Genomic DNA, 22143 nt, shown 5'->3' with positions numbered 1-22143 from the left:
AAGCATCTTGAGTAAGACTGCCTGAATCAATGAATCTCAAAGTACCTACTTATTAACTATGTAAATCCGAACAAGTTACTCAACTTTTCTAAGCTTCAGTCTCCACCTACTAATAGCAGTGATATTAATGCCTACCTGTATAATTCAGGGTTTTCAGTTATAACAGAAAACACTCTGGCTACTTTAAGGATAAAAACAAATTACTGAAAGGATATTGTATAGCTCAAGACTATCTCTTCCCACCAACTCTATTAAAGTGGGAAAATGCATGAACAAAGACATTGGAATCAATTGTTCAATGGCCCCCAACAGACTTTCAATAATAAATCATAAAGTTGTGATAAGGAATATAGAAGGATCCTCCATTTAAAGAACTAAGCACAATGCCTGGCATACAGTAAGAACTCAATAAATGTTAGCTATTTTGTTTCATAGAGATCACTGATTCTTATATCTTACTGACAATGACAAAGTTTTTCTGAATTTTCTGTTTGTTTCCTGTGTAATAGTGGTAGTGGTGGTGATGGTAGTAACAGGGAGAGAAGACAGCAACCTAGTTGCATCAAAAAGCAGCAGGCCCAATAGAGCAATGCTGGGTCTACGTTCTCACAACGGCAGACCTGGCATAGATGATTCACTGGTCATTCTTTTCAATTCTGTTCTACTGGTCTTACAGTAAGAGAACTCTCCAACTCTGACAACAGGATGAGTATTTTCCTAGATTTTTAAAAAGAAATCAAAAGTTTTATCAAGAATTAAGAAGTTTTTTTAAAATTATTCAACCAGATAAAATAGTTTCAGATCAATAAAATACGTTTGCCCAATTCTGTAGTACAGATCAAATCAGCTAAGTGTAACAGCATTCTACAAATACAAGTTTTATATTCTTACCTACAGTATTTCAAATCTTATAATCAGCTTAGAATGATGCCAACAGCAGCAATAACTAAGATATATTTTCATACAATAATTTAATAAGAATTCACTTTTTTATTATTCTTTGCTAACAGAACAATAAAAGAAAAATCAAGATCCTGCTGTTAAGAGATTACATTATAGAGAAAAGAAACAATATTTACCTTATTAAGGAATAAATGAGAAAATGGTGCAATGGGAAAACTCTAGTAAGCTTCTCCCTCTTCCAACAGTTACAGCCTCAAAGCAAAAAACATACGAGGTAGCTAAGGTCATGAATGGAAAAAAAAGGAGAGGCTGATTTACTCCTTATTTGGTAAAAAAAGTCTTACTTTTTTAAAAACTAGGACAATTTATGGAAATATTTTGAAAAGGGGAGAAATCATGGCTTATGTCAACTCTGTGATGGAAAGGTATTTCTAAAGGATTAATAAAGTGCAGAAATGCTAAATATGGATGAAATGGTAAGAGCTAATTTCCCCAGAATAGCTTATTAGAAGGCCATTGGCAATGGCTTGATCTTGATTTAGGCTTAAACAATTAGTACAGGAAAGTTTGCAAATGAGATATATACTAATTAGGGTAGATAATACCACATGAGCACTTTACTGATGTGATGCTGCTTTACAGGAATTTTCATATTTAAAAGTCTACAAATTAAAGTACTAGTTAAATAATCTATATATTGAAATGTCTTAAACTACAATTTTTAAAGGAAAATTAAATTTTCTTCAAAAGCCAAAGGGATTTTAATTCTAACCACACTATTTTCCAATTTATGATAGCCATTTTCATATTTGAAATATGATTATAGAGAATTGTATAATATGTATTTCTCTTCAAATTTCAATAATGTGTTCTTTCAATTTGCTTAGTTTTTATTGTGTGTAACCCCTATGTTATTAAGGTTTGAGTGCATAAAACTCTTAAAATTCTATAAGCTAAACCACACAGATTTGTCTTTGAACTACTTGAAAAGAACTTTACGTTTTAAATGATTTTTCTTAAGAATGCCTGAAACAAAATAATCATAACCTAAATTACTTTGCTGAGGTACAAGCAGCTCCAATCACTTTGGAAACAATACATTCATAAAATATAAACAGATGAAGTAAGACCATATGGACCCATTTCTGCAAAGTAACAAAAATGGCAATTTAGAAATTGAGAACACTTAAACATGAAGATAGGCACTGAAGAGACTGTGTTTTGTGATAGCTATGGAATAACTTTAGGGTTACACCTGAAGGCAAAAGTATGTTTCTGAAGTATTTTTCTATCTATTAGTGACTCTAAAAAGAAAAGCGATCATGCAGAGCACAGAATTCAGAGCTGAATGATCCTGTCAATCATTTAATCTCACCAACTCAGTAGTCACTTACTTCAAATTTAACAGCATAAAGTTTGCATGTACAGGGGAAAATTATTTCATATAATTATAATTTAACTCTGAACAGGAATTGTGAACTGGGTTATTCAACTGAACATGAAATTATAATTTTAAACACACAAATTCAGGGTTGGCTTTAAGTGTTAAAAAGGAAAACTATTCTATTACTTTCAAATGGAAAGAAAAGGTAATGCTAACTCAATGGTTAAAAAAAAAAGTTAAAAATGCCTAAGTTAACAAGTTTACATAAAACTGATAATAATACAATGCATATCTATAGCCTGCTTAAATAAAAATGGGGCAAAAGTACACAGGTTCTTGGGTCTTATAGTTCAATTAATGAATATTTATAATGTGTCAATTACTCCACATTGAAGTATACAGTACGGTTTGGGCCTCTGCATTTTCATCAAGGTAGAAACTACATGAAATAGATCATCTTTATATGTCTCCTTACCACTCTCCCCCAACCCTTCATAACAAAGTGCTTTGCTCAGCAGGCTTTCAATAAATATTTTTTAATTAATTAAAAGCAAGACTAAGCTAAATACAGGTGGATATTGAGCATGTTTATGTTTTTAGTTCCTTAACTAATAAATATGTGGGGGCACCTACTATGTAACTATGTATTCCATGTTTGCATATGTAATCCAGCTGTGTGTGAATAGTCAAATAGAATCTATTCAAATCCCTAGAACTTAAGTGCTCTTCCAAAACAAAACAAAACCCTACAGTGTCAATACACCTAAAAAGAAGTTTCTGCTTGAATCAAACAGACAAACAGAACAAAGACTTAGTTATTCTGAATGTGTAACTGGGATCACCTGAGATTGGAAAGCTTTGCTAGCAGGTCCAGCTGATCATTATCATACTATCATGTAACATGGGCAGATATAAAACCGTATATGCTTATTGTGGGCTATCTTGGCACTCTAATTTTTTATGTTGAGGAGGACAATTGTTTTGGGGGTAGCAGGTACACTCAAATACGAAATCAACCTGTTGGCCATACTCTGTCATAGTCTTTAACCAGAGAGATACTTGAGGTGGAAGATACCTGCATAATTAACACATAAAAGAGAAACACTAAATTCTGACCATGGTACACGCATCTTAAGAGGACTGATCTCCTGGGAGCCAAGTATCAGGGTTCAAAATTCTTGAAAAGACCCAGTCTTACCTTGTGTTTGATGATGCAGTTCAGGCATGGAAGACTTTGCTATAGATTACACAATAATTAGAACTGCCAGGATAATTTAGTTACCAATAAGAAAAATAACTAAGTTACTAACAGGAAAAATTAAAAGTTTTAGGCATTGCACTTACAGTACAGTACTCTTAGTTAAGCCACAAACTATGCTCCTCTAGAGCTGAAATAAAAATTCTGTCTTCCGCATGTGGCTGAGGTGTGTTAGAGAGGACTATTTCATTGTAAATAAACTCAGGGGCCGAATAAAAGGAAGTTGCAAAGGCAGGTGCATAACAGTTGAGTTGTTTCAGTTTCAGAGGAATAAAGTAAATAATTATATTGGAATCTGTTCAGTCCTGGGCATTCTGCCATACAGGAAGGGTGTGTAATTACTAAAGCTAAGATAGCCATGTAAAAATGAAGTAATATCAATAGGACACAGTTGGGCTCCAAATATCCTTATTTTATCTTCAAAAATTAAGAATCTCTGACTCTCACTTCACTCTTTGATATTTAAATATCACTTAAGTTAATAAAGACATACTGAAGGTAGAAGTGTAATTTTCACAAAAGCCAGAAAATATTATCTTGAAAGGTGGTATTCTTTTTTTTTTTTTTTGTCAGTTTTTCGTGACCGGCACTCAGCCAGTGAGTGCACTGGTCATTCCTATATAGGATCCGAACCCGCGGCGGGAGCGTCGCCGCGCTCCCAGCGCAGCACTCTACCGAGTGCGCCACGGGCTTGGCCCGGTGGTATTCTTTTTGAGAGCCTCGCAAACGAGGAACATTGCCATTTTCACTCAAAGATAACAGAAGTACACACAATATCTAATTTGGGACCTCATCAGAGTAAGAGGAGTACACATAAAATTAGCATGTTTTACCAAATCTATTCTCTGTTTAGCATTTCATGCTATCTGGGTTGGCCTCAACCTAAAATCTGGACTCCTTAAATCATCAACCAAAAATAAGAAAATGTCGTTTGTGGGAGGACAATAGAATGGAAGTTAGAGCACTGGAGGAGTACAGCCAAGTTCAAAGAGAGATCTCAATTATTCAAGCAACTTCATAAGAGAAGATAAAGAATCTAATAAATATTACATGTGCAATTTTACGGAATGCAAATCAACTTGCACCCTATGTAGAACTATGAAATATTAATCCTATCCATGATTGGCCATATATAGTCCTCTTTTAAAAAGTGTTTCTAAAACCAAGAAATCATATACTATTCATAATAAAACTACAATGTACTCTACCAATTATTGGTCATACCCTGCCCAGGCCCTTGGCTCACTGCCTCTTGTGCCTGTTAAGTGAACACTCTGATGCAGCAGAGTAGCAGGGGGAGGAAGTAAGGCTCCGCACAAGCAACTGATGTCCTGTCAAATTCCAATTCCTCTGAATTCAAAGGTGTGCTGTGCATTTCAAGGACAAATCAATCATTGCTGTCTAAAATATTCACAGGAGGAGGTAGGGCCCTTAGAAGGTATCACATTTGGACACACTTCTTTATCTAATTACCACAAGCAAGATATTATGCTAGGTACTAACCAGTATCAAGTTTGCCAGATCTTTGAAAACTATCAGCATACAAACAGATTCCTCCTTTCTTACATTCTGTATTTATCTCAGACTCCTGGACTCTCATTAGGAGTTGAGTTGAATAGTAGAACCTGCCAAATGATGACCCTGATTACAGCCAACTCATGGTTGAAGTTCAGACACATCCTGCAATTTCAGATTCAAATCCATGGATCACAATACTTTGTTATTCCCATGGACTGAATTTTTATTTCTCTTAAAGCATAATCCTTAACACTTCTTTAGCATTTACCCACAGCATCTGGTATACATGATGCTGGTGGATATTTTGTGACATCACCAAGATAACCACATCCTTTAATGTTGATATGCTTACCACTACACTTCACTGTCAGCTAAGCTGGGCAGATGAGAAATGAAAGTTACAACACCTATGTCATTACTTGACTATCAATATGAAATAAAATTTAATTTGCTCCATGGGGAGACTGGATTTAATTCCTGGGTCAGTATGTATATAATGCAATTCAAATTATCTTAAGAACAAGAGTGTGCAGCTGGGTAACAAGTTTTTTAGGTGCTGTCCGTAGGACTCTCTTCTTTATAATGCGTCTGTGACTGTGGCTACAGGTTCCATTGTCTTCACAAAACAGCAAGTTGGTGACAAAGTAACCTGGTAGTATTATTCATCCATTCCCCCCTTGAACAGTCACTTGTTGCAGGTCTAACATAAGCAAGGTGCTGGGAGAGGCACAACTGGTAACAAATGCACAAAACAATGTATAAAACATAGCTCTGTGCTTAGGTAGCTGATAATATAAATCCAAAGGAGCACATGACTAAAGACTCACAGAAGTAGTATCAACAGCTAAAGAGCATCAGGAGAGTTATCTGACTTCAGGCTGGGGTGAATAAGGCTTTATGAAAGAGGTAGCATTTGAACAGAAATAGTCTCCTTCTTTCTATCTGTCAAAGAGAGAGGACTTTTTCTGTACCTGCACAGGTATGCATCTACGTGACTGACATCAATGTGAAAGACTATCACTTCATAAAGGAGAATGTGAATTCCAGTATTACACCAGGGTACAATGAACAGATTCCGGCTCTGGAGGGTCCTGGGGAAAGCACGACCTAGTGGAGGAAGATTTGATTGTTTTATTACCCCCTAAATCCAATTTCAGATATTTAACAGTTCATTAAAAAGGTTGCTACTGATTACTTGTCATTTCCCTCCCTACTGCTTACAATGAATTTCCCAGGGGGAGTATGAATGAGGTATTTTAGTGGCTTGGATATATTTTACTGAAGGAGAACTCAGACTTTTCCTCTCAAAATTTAGGTGAGTGTTAAGAGATATTACTTTGCAATTCTTTAACCTTGTTCCTTGATATGTTTGTGGCTGCAATAAATAAGCATGTTAATAAAATTTATTTTATTAACTTTATTATTAAATTTATTTTATTAAAACTGTTCTAATTTGCGAGACACTACAGTGAAGTTTTGAAAGTTTAATGTTGTGCATAAAAAAATATTGTCACAGCAACAAATATTGCTCAATATTCAAAAAGTTCTTTTGTCCTCTGACATCAATGTCTGAAACAAAGCTCAGTGAATCCCTAGATACACTTAAAAGTAGAATCACCAGCTCCTCCTAAGACCTTTTCTTTTTATGAAGAGATGGTGATAATAGTAATATTAGCACTTACTACGTGCCAGGTACTGTCGTAATCATTTTACATATGTTAACTTAATGTCCTCAATAATTATTATTATCCCCATTTTATAAATGAGAAAACTGAGGCACAGAGGGGTTAAGAAATCTTCCCAAGATCACACAGTAAGCAAGAAACCAGGATGGAAACCCACTTACACCAAAGGGGGTCTCTTCCTTCTATACTCTAATGAAACACCCTTCCTGAGACACTGTTGCCACCAAACAAGGTCTGCTCTTTGAGATCAATAGAGCTGATACCATCACTCCACGACTATGAACACAGCATGGCAGTGAGCATTTTGTAAGAAAATAATTATGCATCCCATTTTAAAATACTGTTCTTTAGACACAAAGTGTAATCAACATAGTTACATTTGAGTGTAACATGTAGGCCACCAATGTCACACTCTGACTAGTTTTTTAAAATCAAGTATATAAGGTGAACAGTAATTAGCTTTCTTATTTGTGTTTAACTTTTCTGTGCTCCATCCCATTGGGCAGATCACAGGGAGTGACATATTTCAGGAGAGTCTTAGAAATTTTTATTCCAACCATACGTTGCCTGGTGCCACAGAAATCCTGTGGGATGCAGAGTTAGCCATTTAAAACCAGGTGAGTGTCTTAGAACAAGAGACAGATATGGTGTCCTGGTTTGAATGATTGAAACGGTGAGTACTGAGCATTGACAATTTTAAAACAAAATTAAGTATGGAAACTGCAAATGTATATTAATGGACTTAAATGCCTCAGGACAGAAACAGAAGTAGACTTGAGTATATCCTCCTACTAAGTAAATAATTTGGGAGACATATGATAATTCTTTTAACAAATAACACAAATATCTGCTTTTTATTGCTATCTTCAGAAACTGAAGCCCTTCTTGCTATGCCTCACAAAATATTCACTCGGGAGACTATTTGTTGCCAAAAGATAAAATTTTGAAGTCATCTGAGGCTATCAAGGAATTCTAGTGCCAAAATCATAACAGGTTTCCATATTTTCTTCAACATGTAGGGTATCTGGTCTCAAGGTACAAATGCAAAGTTCCTGTTGCTATGTTTACTGTACATGGTTTCTAGTTTTAATTCAGTTCTGGGCATTTTGATAAATTTACCATCACGTTTTACCAAAACACAGTATACACTAGGAGCCCCAAGTAATTCAGAGCCTTCTCATCTTATAGTTCCTTGGGTCAAATCCTGAAAACTGTGCAGTGATATAAGAAAAGAGTCTTTTTTGGGCTGACCCGGTGGCTAACTTGGGAGAGTGCGGCGCGCTGGGAGCGCAGCGGCTATCCTGGCACGGGTTCGGATCCGGCCTGTGCGCTCACTGGCTGAGCCCAGTGCAGGCGGCACCATGCCAAGGGTTACGATCCCCTTCCTGGTCACTTTAAAAAAAAAAAAAAAAAAGAGTCTTTTTTATCCCTAAAGGTAATGGAAGCTTAGACATCCTATACTTTGGTGGAAGATGAAAACCATACTGACTACAATTCTTTTGTCTTCTCAAATTCTTAGTTTGTGGAATGTTTAAAAACTTCAAAGTTCAGTGAGAAATGGAAAATATTTTGACATCTTGCTACCAGAATAAGTTGTGAAATCATTTTTCTTGAAAACACAGCTCTAATGTCAGACAAATACCATAGTTAGGAGCAATTGTTTACACCATTTCATAGTTCAAGTTACAGCAAATAGTAAAATAATGCGGTATAAATATTTCTTCACTCTGTCATCATTAGTCATTTGAACTACTGATACTGATTTTTAAGAGATATACTGTTGTATATCTCAGCAGATATACAACAACTAGTTTATCTCCCTTAAGGAAAAAACACCTAGTGGTTTAATCATAAGATTTATAAAAAAAATTTTTAATATTAGATTATTTCAACAGAGGGCATATAATTTTCAAAGGGGGAGGGGTGGTAAGAAGCTGAAAAGAAAACTATCCCTGGAGCTTTAAATTTACACGTAACTTATTAAGCTTTTAAATCAAAAAATTAAATTCCAGGATTTCAATTTCTCTAAGCACAACAGGTAAGATCTAACTTAGAAGGTTACTTGGGTTTAAAGGATAAATAGTATTAGTGCCTTAAAAACTAAGCCAACATAAACATGACATTGAAGCAAACTGGCACAAGTTTTAGAACATTAGCTCACAAAATGGATATACTTGGATTCAGACAAACACACAAATACAGCTTTTATCCAAAAATCACAAAAGACAACCCTATATAATACCTATGTTAAATGATCAAAATATCTAAGGATATGACAGGCCTCAGGCTTCCAGAGTCCTGATAGAAAAGTCAGCACTGTGAAGTATGCTTTACACAGCTTTGCGTACATGCACACACTCTGCAATGTGGGAGAGACAGAGACACCGATCACCATCGAGATTGTCCTTACTTGCAGACGCACAAGTATCCTGCATGTTCCGATTCTGACTGGCACCTGGAGCGGCTCTACATGCCAGTCATCCCAATGTACTCAGGGATGTAAACACCTTATAATTAGAAAATGTGAAGGTGTCAAGGACGTTAGACAAATTAAAAACATATCCAAAGATTAATTTTTAAAGGCATTTGAAGAAATAATTCATCGCAAATTTTAGTAAGAAGATGTACCTGCTCCTTCACAGAAGCTAAAATAGTGGTGGCTGTGGTTTCGGATTCCATGCCTGGGCCAGTGGAGGTAGCTTCCTGGTGGGTCTGTGGTTGCCCCTCCTCCACCAATGAGGCCTGCTCAGGAGCTGGCATTCCTCCTGCAATCAAGCAGACAAAGGGTTAACACTTTCTCCTGGGCCCCCTTGCAAAAAACTGGCAGGGTCTGAGGATTTGCATATGGCTCCTAGGAACTACAGTACACTTCTACACATAGTGATCACAATTCCTTACAGCTATTTGATTTCTGAAAGGCCAAAAGTATAGTTAGATCTTCCAAAACTAAAAATAAGAATATAAAAACAATAATAATATTTAAAAATACCTAGACAATATTTAAACAATATCAAAGTAGAAAATGACATAAAAAGGGTTGGGGAGAAGAGCTTTTAATTAAAAATATACTAGGGACAGCAAGTTGTCAGAAGTTTGTTAAATTGCTGAATTTCTAAGCAGATAACCAATAAGTTAATATGATTAGCTTATCAAAAAACTAAATAATAAACACTCGAGATTGGTACAAGGGTCAGTTTTCAAAGAAGTACGCACACAAAAAGAAATTTACAAATATTAATTGATGGAAAAACAAAGAATGCTTTACCAATTACAGAAGAAGCTGATGCAATAGAAAAAAAGGGTTTAAAACTCAAGGAAGGCTTGAAAATAAATAAAAGTCTGCTGTACTTAAAAGAAATGCAATGCATTGATAACTAACAACAAGGACACCCTTGGTGGAGTCATAGCTAGCTTGGTTTCTTTAGAGGAATCTGATTATCCAAAGATAACAATGGCTAAGGAGATTGTGTTGAAAAGAGAATCTATTTTTCAGGTCCATAGCTTGTGACAGAAGAAAGGTTATTGGCAGGAGACAGAGTGCCTCTAAGATAACACATACTGGGCCGGCCCGTGGTTCACTCGGGAGAGTACGGTGCTGATAACACCAAGGCCACGGGTTCGGATCCCATATACGGATGGCCGGTTCATGCACTGGCTGAGCGTGGTGCTCACAACACCAAGTCAAGGGTTAAGATCCCCTTACCGGTCATTTAAAAAAAAAAAAAAAAAAAAAAAAAAAGATAACACAATAACACATACTGAGAGCAGTGCGTTTGCCAGGAGACTACTTACTGACCTGATATGGACTTCCTACAACTTTGAAAAATAGTGGGAAAAGATGCCCACATAAAATGTTGTAAATGTTTATAACTTGTTTACATGTCAATCTCTCCAACTCTCTCCTTGAGAGCACAATCTGCATCATACTGTGTGACTAGCCTAGTGCCTGGCCTATGTAATAGGTGCTCAGTTAATGTTTGCTGAATAATTGAATACATGAATGAAGAATGACATCTTTTTACTACCTAATTACAGCCACTAGCCAAATCCCACCAAGCTCTAGGATGCCCAGACCATATCTGTTTAGATATGTTACTATGTATACCAGTACAGGGACATCTGAGACCATAAATATTTCTCTCAACATTCTTCATATTTTCTCATAAAAATCACACTGCTATCGCATTTCAATTTATCAATTAACTGCCACTGTGTTCAATTCTATAGTTTGATCTGGGAATTTTGTCCCCACTCCCTCAAATTTGACTATCAGCCTGCTGTTTATTTCCAAAATCAGAATCTATAAGTAAAAGGGAAGATGTGTGTACCCCCAAAGCCCCCATCTTACTCCTCATTCTCCCAACCTTCCATGTTAGTGGAGAGGGTCTAAGTTCCAGGTTTCTGCTGATGGCTGTTTTATTTTTGCCATATAACTGGGCATAAGTGAACAATAAGTCTGATGAGTTTATTCGTGTATTTCTTCCAATGCCAACCCTGTGAGGAGTTCTCATGCCTGCTCTAGCAGGTAAATTCTCTGTTTCCCATTTTGATGATACAGAAGGCCCAGGTAAATCCTAATCTGCAAGGAGGATCTTTCAAGTACAAATAGTAGGAGGAGCTTCAGGCTCAGAATCCTAAAGGGTCTAGGATCAAAACCTAAATGCCTTGGGAAAGTGGATGAGCCCCACTTTCCTCACTGATAAAAATAGACTTACTAATTCTTTATACAACACAATGGAATGATTTTATGGCAATCTTTATATTTTATTATATGTAGTATGCTTATTGAAATGTAAAACAGACTTAAAATATCATCAACAAAATAAAATTCCCTCTTTCTGTTTTTATCAAATGCTCATTGAAGACAAGATATAAGCTCTATGAAGAAAAAAAAGCCACACGAAAAGATACTAGATTAGCATTTAAGGCAAGTAAAGATATGAAAGTATTCTATGCCATTGAAAAATTACACACCTTAAAATAAGCAGATGGTTGCAAAGAACAAAAATGTTACTATGCAACAGTGAAACAAATGATGCCAAGAACCAAAAATTTTAAATGTCAAGAGTATAGTATCATGAAACCACCATGTGTGAGAAGAAAAGAGAAGCAAAAATTCAGTGAAGAGAATTTTTAAAAAGGAGAAATAAAGACGTCATTGAGGAAGTAATTATTTATTAATTCTTACTATACATAGAAGCCTAACTGTTCAAAGAAAAATATAGAATTATATTATTATAATTATACTACATCACTGTGAGTATATTATATTTAATCTCACAATATTTATTTTGATGACCATGACTACCCAGGATCAATGAAATCAGAGCAGCATTTTCTGAGTAGCTCTCTGCCCACATGCAGCACAGGGTGACAAGTAGATGCAGGCATAAGGCAGGGTCACTGACCATAAGTGGCTCATTACCTAGCTGATGCAGCAAAGTATGAATCAGATCAAGAAAAAGTATAGCAAGATGCAAATGATAAAATAACACTTAAGTCAACAGGAAGAGATTTAAAGAGCTTATAAATGTGTAAACTACTATAATGCTCAGACAGCAGGAGAGGACGTTTTCATAGGAAGGGATGACGTTTTATTCTCTGGCTCCTCAAAGACTACTAGGACAGATTGCAGGCAATCATGAACACTCACTGGATGAAGAGTGAAGACCCCCAGCACCCATGCACTACTGAAGGTGAGACACTACCCCATGCTCTCCTCATCTCTGAAACAGTCCCAAAATACCACAACCAAATTGGATCAGGGGAAGCATGCTACGCTCCCAACAAGTTATACATCTGTTAAGGTTTTCTGTCCATTTTCTTGTAGTTCTTGTAACTGCAGATCATTTAATGAGTTGGAAGAAATCAGACTAAGACCAGGGCCACAGAATATTATTACTTCTTAATAATCAAATTAATTATTAAGATTAAGTAATAATTAATAATTATTAATCAGGCAAGGAAAAAAGCTGAGTACTTATATAGCAAAAAGACTGAGGAATTAGGCCTCAAGCTCCCCTCAGTGGACTCAACTTGCCTGATCACATTCTGGAGACATGAGAAAACTTATAAATAGGTTGGTGAACCATTTTGCGGGTTGTGGGGGAGGGGAACTCTGCAGAGAATTACAGAGAATCAAAGATGTGCCAGAAAACTGGAAGGAGAAAATGCCATAGCTGTTTTTGAAAAAAGAGAAGGTAGACTCCTCACGTTACAAACTATAGAGCTAGACAGAGATCTTGGGTGAGATTCTGAAAAGAATTTTATCTAAGAGGTGATTTGTGAAAACCGAAAAGGGCACAGCAAAGACAAGTTGTGTTTAGCTGGTCTAATTTCTTTCGGTGGCAATGTAACCATGGAAATGCAGTGTACCTAAACTCTAGCGAGAGATGTATGATATTAGAAGTCCCCATGATATTATAATTAACAAAGAAATGAGCTGGAATAAGGGAACCACTGACTCCAACAATCTGTAAAAAGCTGAACAAAATATACTAATCTATAGTTTCTAATGTAATGCCAGAAAGTTCTGATCTTGACCCAATCCTAATCAAAATCTTTAGCCGTGATATAGATGACAACATACAAGGCATGCTCTATTTCTTCAATGACTAAGTATACTGAATTTACCAGATGATAAAATACAAAAACCATATTGCTAGGCTGCAGTAATGAGCTGCCTGTAATGAGATAAAAACAAGGATAAATGTAGAGTCCCATATTTAGGTTAGTCTAGAAATACATTGGCAAAAAATTTCAGCCACTTTAGGTTCAAGAGCAAAATGAGTAAACCATGAATGAAGCCTGGCTGCCCAAAAGCTAAGGTGACCTTACACTGTGTTGATGAATTTAAGATGACAGGAAGGGGGACAAGTGAGTGTACACCCCTCCTACAGTCTCCTAGGCATATCCACTTCCAGCTATGAGAGACACAACAATAGGAATGGATACAGTGCATCCATTCAGGAGAGGATGAGTGGGGTGTACAAGTGATTTAGTCATTATTTCTAGGCACAGGAACAGGGAGGAAATGAATGACACAGCTGTTCCTTATGAGATCAACGCTTACTGGGAGACAGAGGAGGGACAGTTAATGGAACCAGAAGACAAAGTCTGACGTGAAGGAGAGAGAGCCTATGTAGATAAGTAGATGCCTGCAAACCTCTCAAGGACTGCCATGGACAAGCAAGGTTAGACATTTTAAATTTTAGAGCCAAACTAAAAATTAATGGTTTTATAACAAATGTATATTTTCCTACATTATTACTGTCTTTATACTTGGAATCAAATTTGGCTAATGGTTATATTCCTTTGAATCAAAAGTAAAGGTTGGAGCCACAAGGGACAACTCAGGAAGGTCTTTCATTTTGGAGCTAACAGTCAAATGTCCAAAATTTAAAGAACTGAGTGCCTCTGTAAGTGGCACATTCCCTGTCATGAGAGGTCTTTAATCAGGAGCCTGGATGACTACGTAGCAGATACGGTGCAGAAGGGGTGCTACACTGGGTGCATGTTAGAAATAGGAAGCTAACTTTTGAGGCTGACACTAAGATAAAACAAGTTCTACATTCTGAACTGATGTGAATACTCCTCAGGAGTTTTCATAATGCTGTCTACCGTTATCACACTATTTCTCCAAACAGGCACCTGAAGGCCAGGAAACTGAGCTTTTCCTGAGGGAACAGTGGATACTGGAAATTGCAGCCTTGGCTCTGTTTCTCTCTTTGTTTGGCTGTACAAAGCTCAGAAATGAATTTGTGACCAACTCTCACATGTGTGGTATACATATCTGTGTTTTCATTTTATCTCAGCCTTTACTTATTAAATTTTTTTGTCCAGGTCTCTATTTTTATCATATTGTCAGACTGCATTCTTTTGAGCCTTCTAAAGCACTTTTTGGAGGAAGACTAAATATAAACAGTTGTGTGTTTTCACTATAATCTTTATTGAAGACAAAGAAGCTTTTACGTGAAACTGTAGGCATGATATTATATGTGTGTGTATCTTAATCTTATATTGAACTATCACTGATTAATAGGTAATTTTTCTGCTCAAGGCTGCAGGCCACATATACTCTAGTGTGATTATGAAGGCTTCTTGCAGGTAATGGATATAATATATGGGCAAAAATCTATCACTCAATATATATAATCCCTTTTACCACAGATGGTACTAATTCACAAAATCATCTCTAAGATAAAATCTCTAAATCTCCCTGAGATGGGAGATCAACTAAATATTGAATTTTCCTCTATTTATTCCCTTCTACTCTCCTGACTGATAACTTTTGGTCTGAGCATACTAAGTATACTTTGTTTCATCTTATCCAGTAAAATAAGTTAAATTCTACGTATTCTTCCCATTCCTTTTTGAGTTAGTAGTCTGGAGTATAACATACATTTTGTGACTCCATTTTGAACACTCTGGAAAATGTTATGTTTACGAGGACCATAATTTCAAAATTGATGAGATAAAATCATGATGCCTAAGAACAAATTTTAAAAAGTAATAAAGGACAAAAACTAAGCATGAATATTTAAATTTGATTCAAAGTATTAAGTGAAATGTTAACAATGCAGAATAAAAGTTTATTAAATAAGCATTAGATGAACAAAATATTTTAACAGCAAAAATAGAAAAAAGTTACTAGGAGTATCATTATATAGCAAAGATAAGTTTCTGTTTGCTTTACAATGAAACTGGAATGGATGTTACAGAAGAAAAGAATGAAGTACTGGGAAGTTAAGAACATGCCTGAACTGTTAAACATCTTCAGGACCATCTGGAATCTAGTCTAGAATTCTAAAAGGAATAAGAGATAAACTTTTCACAGTTATATTTTTGAAATATTCTGGAAATAGAAGCATTACCAAAATCTGCAGCTGTTTAGGAGTATTAAAGGTACATAGTTACATACTAACGTTCCAATCAGGTAGTTCATCAAAAAAATCTCTTGGCAAGAATTTGTTTAGAATTTGCTTACTGTGCCAAACAGCATAGTAATTCTAGAGAATAACCTATGCAGAGTAGTTAAATGTTTTGACTTTTGGATTTGTTTTTACAATCAAAAGATCATTGTAAGATAACCAGATATAAAATAAGAAAAAGGTGTGAATAGGCCTCTTGAAAAATGGGAAATCTAGACGGTCAATAATGAGATGCTCAATCTTATTAGTAACCAGAAAATACAAATTGATACTGCAATACACAACCACCAGAATGGCAAAAGTAATACCAAATTTTGGTGAGGATGTAGAACAAAGGTAACTATCACATGTTGCTGATGAGCATGTAAATGGGAACTATCACTTTGGAACACATTTTGGCATTACCCAGTAGAGCTGCTGACACATATCCTGTAGTCCAGTGATTCCATTCCTGATTAAGGAGAGACACTCTTGCACATAGCACCTGGAGAGTTATACAAGCATCATGGCAGCACTCTTTGTGAAAGCCATAAATTGCAAACAACCCAAGTGACCATTAACTGTAGAATGGGTAAATATATTGTGATACATTCATGCGATGTATTTCACCTATAGCAATAAATGAATGAACCATAGCTCTATAAAACAAGAACAACTTTTATAACCATAATAATGAATAAAAGAAGCAAGTTGCAAAAGAACACAAACAGTGGAATTTCATTTATGTAAACTTCAACAAATAGGCCAGATAAAACTATGTTTATTAGGGATACATGCACAGGTAGCAAGGAAATGACTATCACCAATGCCAGAAGAGTGGCTACCTCTGCAGGGAGGGACGGGACTGTGACCTCAGAGGGGTACACGAAGAGCTTCTGTGGTGATGGCCTGAGGTGGGCAGTAACTACATGGATGTGCTTGCTTTTTAATATTCTTTTAATTGTATAGACACTATGTACTTTTTTACAGCTTTTTTTCCCTGAAAAAGGAAAAAGATTAATATAGTGAAACAAACTTTGATATATTATTAAGTACCATTTATAAATTAATAACTTAGAATGTTTATAAATTTATAAATAGAATACAGTAGTATTTAGTAGCTTAAATATTAAAGACTATTTTTTAGAGCATTAAACTACTTGTGGTTTTAAAACTATACTAAATATAATTTTATGACTCATACATGCTGAGGAGGAATTCACTTCAATAATAAGGGGCTAAATTACAAAATATCATGCTCTCAGCCCTATACACCATTCAGTAATAATTCTGAAAATAAAACACAGGGTTAACATATAACAACAACGGCTCACACCTGTGCAGTCATTCACAACTGTCCCATGTGAATGGTGTTCTCAGGCAATGTATAGTGTTGACATGGCTCCTGCAACAACAGGAAAACACTGCAAAACTGTTAATAAAAACTAGAAATTCTATCTGGATAAACATGGATTGCACATGGGTATTTGCAACCTTTCCCCCAAACGTCTTATTTCTCATGGAGTATAAAGAAGGAAAAAAAGTAAATCTCTTTTTGGAAAGTTTCACTTTTTTTTTTTTTTTAAAGGATTCAGGATCATAGCACAAAGATGCTATAATGAGAGAAAAGGAGGAGAAGAAATGGAAACCACGAAAATCCGGAGGTGTACCTGTAAAGTTAAAGGGTTACAAAGATAGGACAGAGGTAACCAATACAATAAGAACATAATGAAAACTCTGAGGCAGGCATGACTGGATCAACAGGCAAGACGAGCTCACATTTCCACTCTTCTCCTACACGCAACTCCATGAAATGACAGAAAAGAAAAGGCATATTCTCTTTTTTTTTAAGATAAGAAAATTAAACCAGACTATAAATTTTAAAAATGCCATCAGTGTGTTAAAATGTCAGAAAGATTATGGCTGCTGACCTATGGTAACCAAAGGAAGCCACAACACAAAAGAGACAAAGGTCTGCTTTAGAGGTTGGAGCACCTGGTGGGAGAGCTGCAGGCTCAGAGCCTCGTAGGTTTCTGACTCTAGGCTCTCAGACCTGGGGCCAAGATAGGATGATCAAGGGGAGAGAGACCGTGCAGCTAGCTGGTCAACCCCTGCCCTGGAGGTGCCCAAGCACTTTGCCACAGGCAAAGAAGGAGCAATTCAGACAGATGACGCCTCCTGATGCCCGGGGGGACCAAACTGCCCAAACAGAAGAAAGTAAAGTGGAACAGGTAGAACTATATCCTTAGTGACTAAATTGAAAACTGTGCATAGGAAAGAGAAACAGCCAGAGACCTTGAAAAATAACTTATAAGATTTAAACAACAACTCCTAATCAATGGGATGAATAGCAATTTTTTAAAAAAATATATTTCCTGAGAGTGATGTAAATAATTCTCTCAGAGACAATAAAGGAAAAGAGATAAAAAAGATAAAAGAACAGTTTGGGGACTAGAGATTAGATCCAGAGTGAAATTTATTTACTCTGAGTAATTGGAAAAGGGGGAGGGGGGTGAAAAAGGAGAAGAAATATTAAAAGAAATAAAAATTTCCCAGAGCTTAAATCATTGAAAATGTACAATAAGTAAAAAAATGAATGAAACAAATAAATTGCATCTTGACCAATTCACTGAAACTTCTAGGTTCCAAGGATAAAGAAAAAATTATAAATTTTACTACAAAGGAAAAAAAGGAATGAGAATCAGTTTGGCATCAGACTTCTTCTCAATTACAGTAGGTAAAGCAATAGCTTCCAAGTACTGACCAAAAATTATGATTTGAATATGAAGGAAAATAAAGGCATTTGAGGACATATTGGGACTCTGGGAATTTGTTTCAATAATCTTTAAGGGAAGTTCTGCAACCAAATAAATGATGAAGGAAAGTTTAGGACACAAGAAACACAGTTAAGCAAATAATTCAGGAAAACTGAAAATGAAATCTAAATAAATTCTACATGATATCAACATGAGAGTGAGGAGCTGAAGAAGTAAAACTGTACTAATGTTTTTACTTAACTTAAGAGGAAGAAATATACAGAGTAACTCTAGGTGACTGTGACTTTGCTGCTTCTCCCAAAAGGAGGCATCATCTACTGCCCCACCCCTTGAATCTGAGGCTGGCCTGATCTGGCACAGCATCTGCAGCTAAATCTTTTTTTTATTGAAACATAATTGATTGTACATATCTGTGGGGGACAGCATTAAATATCAATATCTGTGTGCAATACGTGATGCTCGGATCTGGATAATTAGTATATTCAAGTTTACACAATGTAATCATTTTTTGTGGCCCTTTACCAATTTCTCACTACCCCCCTCTGCCTCATCCACTTCTGGTAACTTTAGTTCTGTTGTCTCCTTTTGAAAGTTCAATGAATTACTGTGATTGTTGTAACTTTTTTTTAGTATTTGTTCATTTTTTTTAGCCCCCACTTATGAGTGAGGACATGTGGTATTTCTCTTACTGTGCCTGGCTTGTTTCATTTAACATAATTTTTTCTAAGTTCATCCATGTTGCTGTGAATGACAGAATTTCATTCATTTTTACATCAGAGTAGAATTCCATTGTGTAAAAATAGCATATTTTCCTTATCCAGTCATCCATCAATGGACATTTAGGTTGGCTCCAAGTCTTGGCTATTGTAAACAGAGCTGTGATAAACATGGGAGTGCAGGTATCCCGCTGACATGATTTCCATTCCTTTGGGTATATACTCTGCAGTGGGACTGCTGGGTTGTATGGCAGTTCTATCTATAGTTGCTTGAGGAACCTCCATACTGTTTTCTATAAGGGCTTCAAATGGCTGCACTAATTCACAGTCCCACCAACAGTGTAGGAGAATTCCCCTTTCTCCGCTTCCTCGCCAGCATGTGTCATTCTGTCTTTTGATAATGGCCAGTCTAACTCGGGTGAGATGATACCTCAATGTGGTTTTGAATTGCATTTCCCTGATGCTTAGTGATGTTGAGCGATTTTTCAAGTTTCTGTTGGCTATTTGTGTATCTTTCTTTGAGAAATACCTATTCAGCTCCTTTGCTCATTTTTAATCAGGTTACTTGTTTCATTTTCTGTTAAATGGTCAGAGTTCCCCATATACTCTGAATATTAATCCCTTCTCAGATGCACAGTTTGCAAATATTTTCTATTCTGTAGGTTGTCTTTTTGCTATGTTGTTTCTTTTGCTGTGAAGGTCTGTAATTTGATATAATCCCATTTTTAAATTTTTTTCTCTTGTTGCCTGTGTTCTTGGGGTCTTATTCATAAAGTCTTCACCTATTTGTACTTCCTGAAGTGTTTCCCCTATGTTTTCTTTTAGGAGTTTAAATGCTTATAAGTTTTTAATCCATTTTGCGTTGATTTTGGTATACAGTTTTTTCTACATATGGCTAGTTTTCCTAGCACCACTTATTGAAGAGTCAGTCTTTCCCCCAATATATGTTCTTGGTGCCTTTATCAAAGATCAGTTGGCTGTAAATATGTAGATTGATTTCTGGGTTCTCTATTCTGTTCCATTGGTCCATGTGTCTGTTTTTATGCCAGTACCATGTTGTTTTTGTTACTATAGCTTTGTAATATAATATATATTATATATACGTATAATGTATTACATATATATGTAATATAATATAAGTCAGGTAGTGTGATGTGAGGCTAAATCTTCAGAGGCCTGGCAGCTTCTTTTGGAACCCTGAGATCACTATTTCATGAAGGAACTTGGGATTAACATATGCAATGCCATGGAGACAGAAGCCCAGAAATCCCAGCCATTCCAGCCAAGATCTCAGAGAACACCTAAGTCAGGCCATCTAAGACTAACTAGTCTTGCCCTGAACAAGTCACCAGCTGACTGTGGCCACCTACGTGAGTCCAGGTAAGACCAGCAGAAGAACCTCTTTGCCAGCTTAGAATGGTGAGAAATAAAAACTCACTGTTGTCTAAGCCATGGAGATTTAGGATGGCTTATTACACAATGAATAAGTAATACTGCCAGATATAACCATAGAGACAGGATAGAGAAAAAAATTTTAACTTACATTATTTTAAGTATCATAAGATTAGAAAATTAAAGATATTATTTATTTAATGCATTACTGATCTTCTGCTTATATGTAGCACACTATAAATTAAGTGTTTAAGTATAAAGATGAATAAGATCCAACCCTCCAATCCTAATTACAGTCTAAAAAGCAAAATAAAACAAATTAACAAACAACTACAATAAAATGCAGCTTGAAACAGATGAGGAATTAAGAGCTGAAATACAGAAAGCAGGTGCTCAAAAAAGGATTTCAACAGGCATGCATAGATGGAGACACTACTCAAGGTGTAGCAGAAGGACCCAGGTGAAGAAAAGCCTATGTGTATGTATTAATTAAAAGTTTCTGATTTCAAAATTTGCTTTAGGTTCAACAGATTTCTAAAAACTCCCTAGATGGTTGTTTTATATCATTCTCAATTAAGAGTATGGTAAGCTATATCAAACCTCAATCTGTTTAATAAAAGATTTGTTTTCATCATTAGTTTTTCATATCAAATGCTAGTATTAACAAAAATTAAAGACTAATGAAATTGCTAGCACAGTACATGGGGATTTAGAAATATGGTTAATTTATATGTGAATTACTAAAGGCAATAAAAAAGTAAAACTGTTTAATTAAGGACTTGAGAATTTAATAATATAAGGACTATTAAAAAATAAGGAAAGTACAGACAACTTGCTATCTTATGTAGTGACTCTCTTTTTAGCTCATGATACTGGTTTTTCTTTCTACATGGACTAAATGATTTTTCAGTGTTCTGGGATTTAACACTAGGCTGTCTGGCCAATCATAACCTAGAGGTTCTGCATTAGACTTCTATTTAAATTATAAATTAATTCATTTGCAATTTTAAAGATTTGACTTAAAATTTAAAATTCTCAAAGTATGCTCTATGGACCACTTCTAACATCTCAAAATAAGGTTCCTATGGTTATTACTACCCCCGACCTACTGAGCCAGACTCTCCACATGAAGAAGACCCCGGCACTGTACAGTTTGAAAAGTACTGATGAGAAATCACGAAATAAATGAACATGTTTAATCTCATCTAAGCCAACATCTCAGCACTTATTTGACCACAGACACACCTTTTTTTTTGAGGATCATCTACTAACATTCCGAGGAACATACTTTGGGAAATTCTGCAATATAATAATCATTATCATTAATGTAGCTAGAAAGAGTATTGTTCCATCCTTCACAATTAAAATTTGGCTATTCCCAGCTTTTCCAATGATGTCTACTAAAAGAAAAACATTAATTAAGTACTTTCAAGAAAACGGTACAAAAAATTTAAGCTTTTTTCAAGGAAGTTTCCTGCCAACAAAATTAAGCCTGGAACTGTGTTTCTGGCTGTAAGCTGGGTACTAATTTCTTGAAAACTTAGTTCGTAAGTGAAAGAATAGACGATTTTCTAGAAAAAGAACCCAGACTACTCCAGACC

General features: G+C 35.7%; 1 protein-coding gene across 1 annotated transcript in view; it reads right to left on the bottom strand.

Annotated features, from left to right (window-relative positions):
- PKP4 (plakophilin 4) overlaps positions 1-22143 on the bottom strand; it is a 235347-nt gene that overhangs the window by 151013 nt on the left and 62191 nt on the right. Inside the window, exon 2 of the mRNA XM_063087760.1 lies at positions 9377-9513. Within this exon, the coding sequence (XP_062943830.1) occupies positions 9377-9508 (132 nt within the window). The 5' untranslated portion in view covers positions 9509-9513. The remainder of the gene's footprint in view (positions 1-9376; positions 9514-22143) is intronic.

This window comes from Cynocephalus volans, chromosome 1 (assembly GCF_027409185.1).
Source record: "Cynocephalus volans isolate mCynVol1 chromosome 1, mCynVol1.pri, whole genome shotgun sequence".
Classification (NCBI taxonomy): Eukaryota; Metazoa; Chordata; class Mammalia; order Dermoptera; family Cynocephalidae; genus Cynocephalus; species Cynocephalus volans.
Note: the sequence above shows the minus strand (reverse complement) of the source record. Positions and strands in the feature narration are given on the sequence as shown.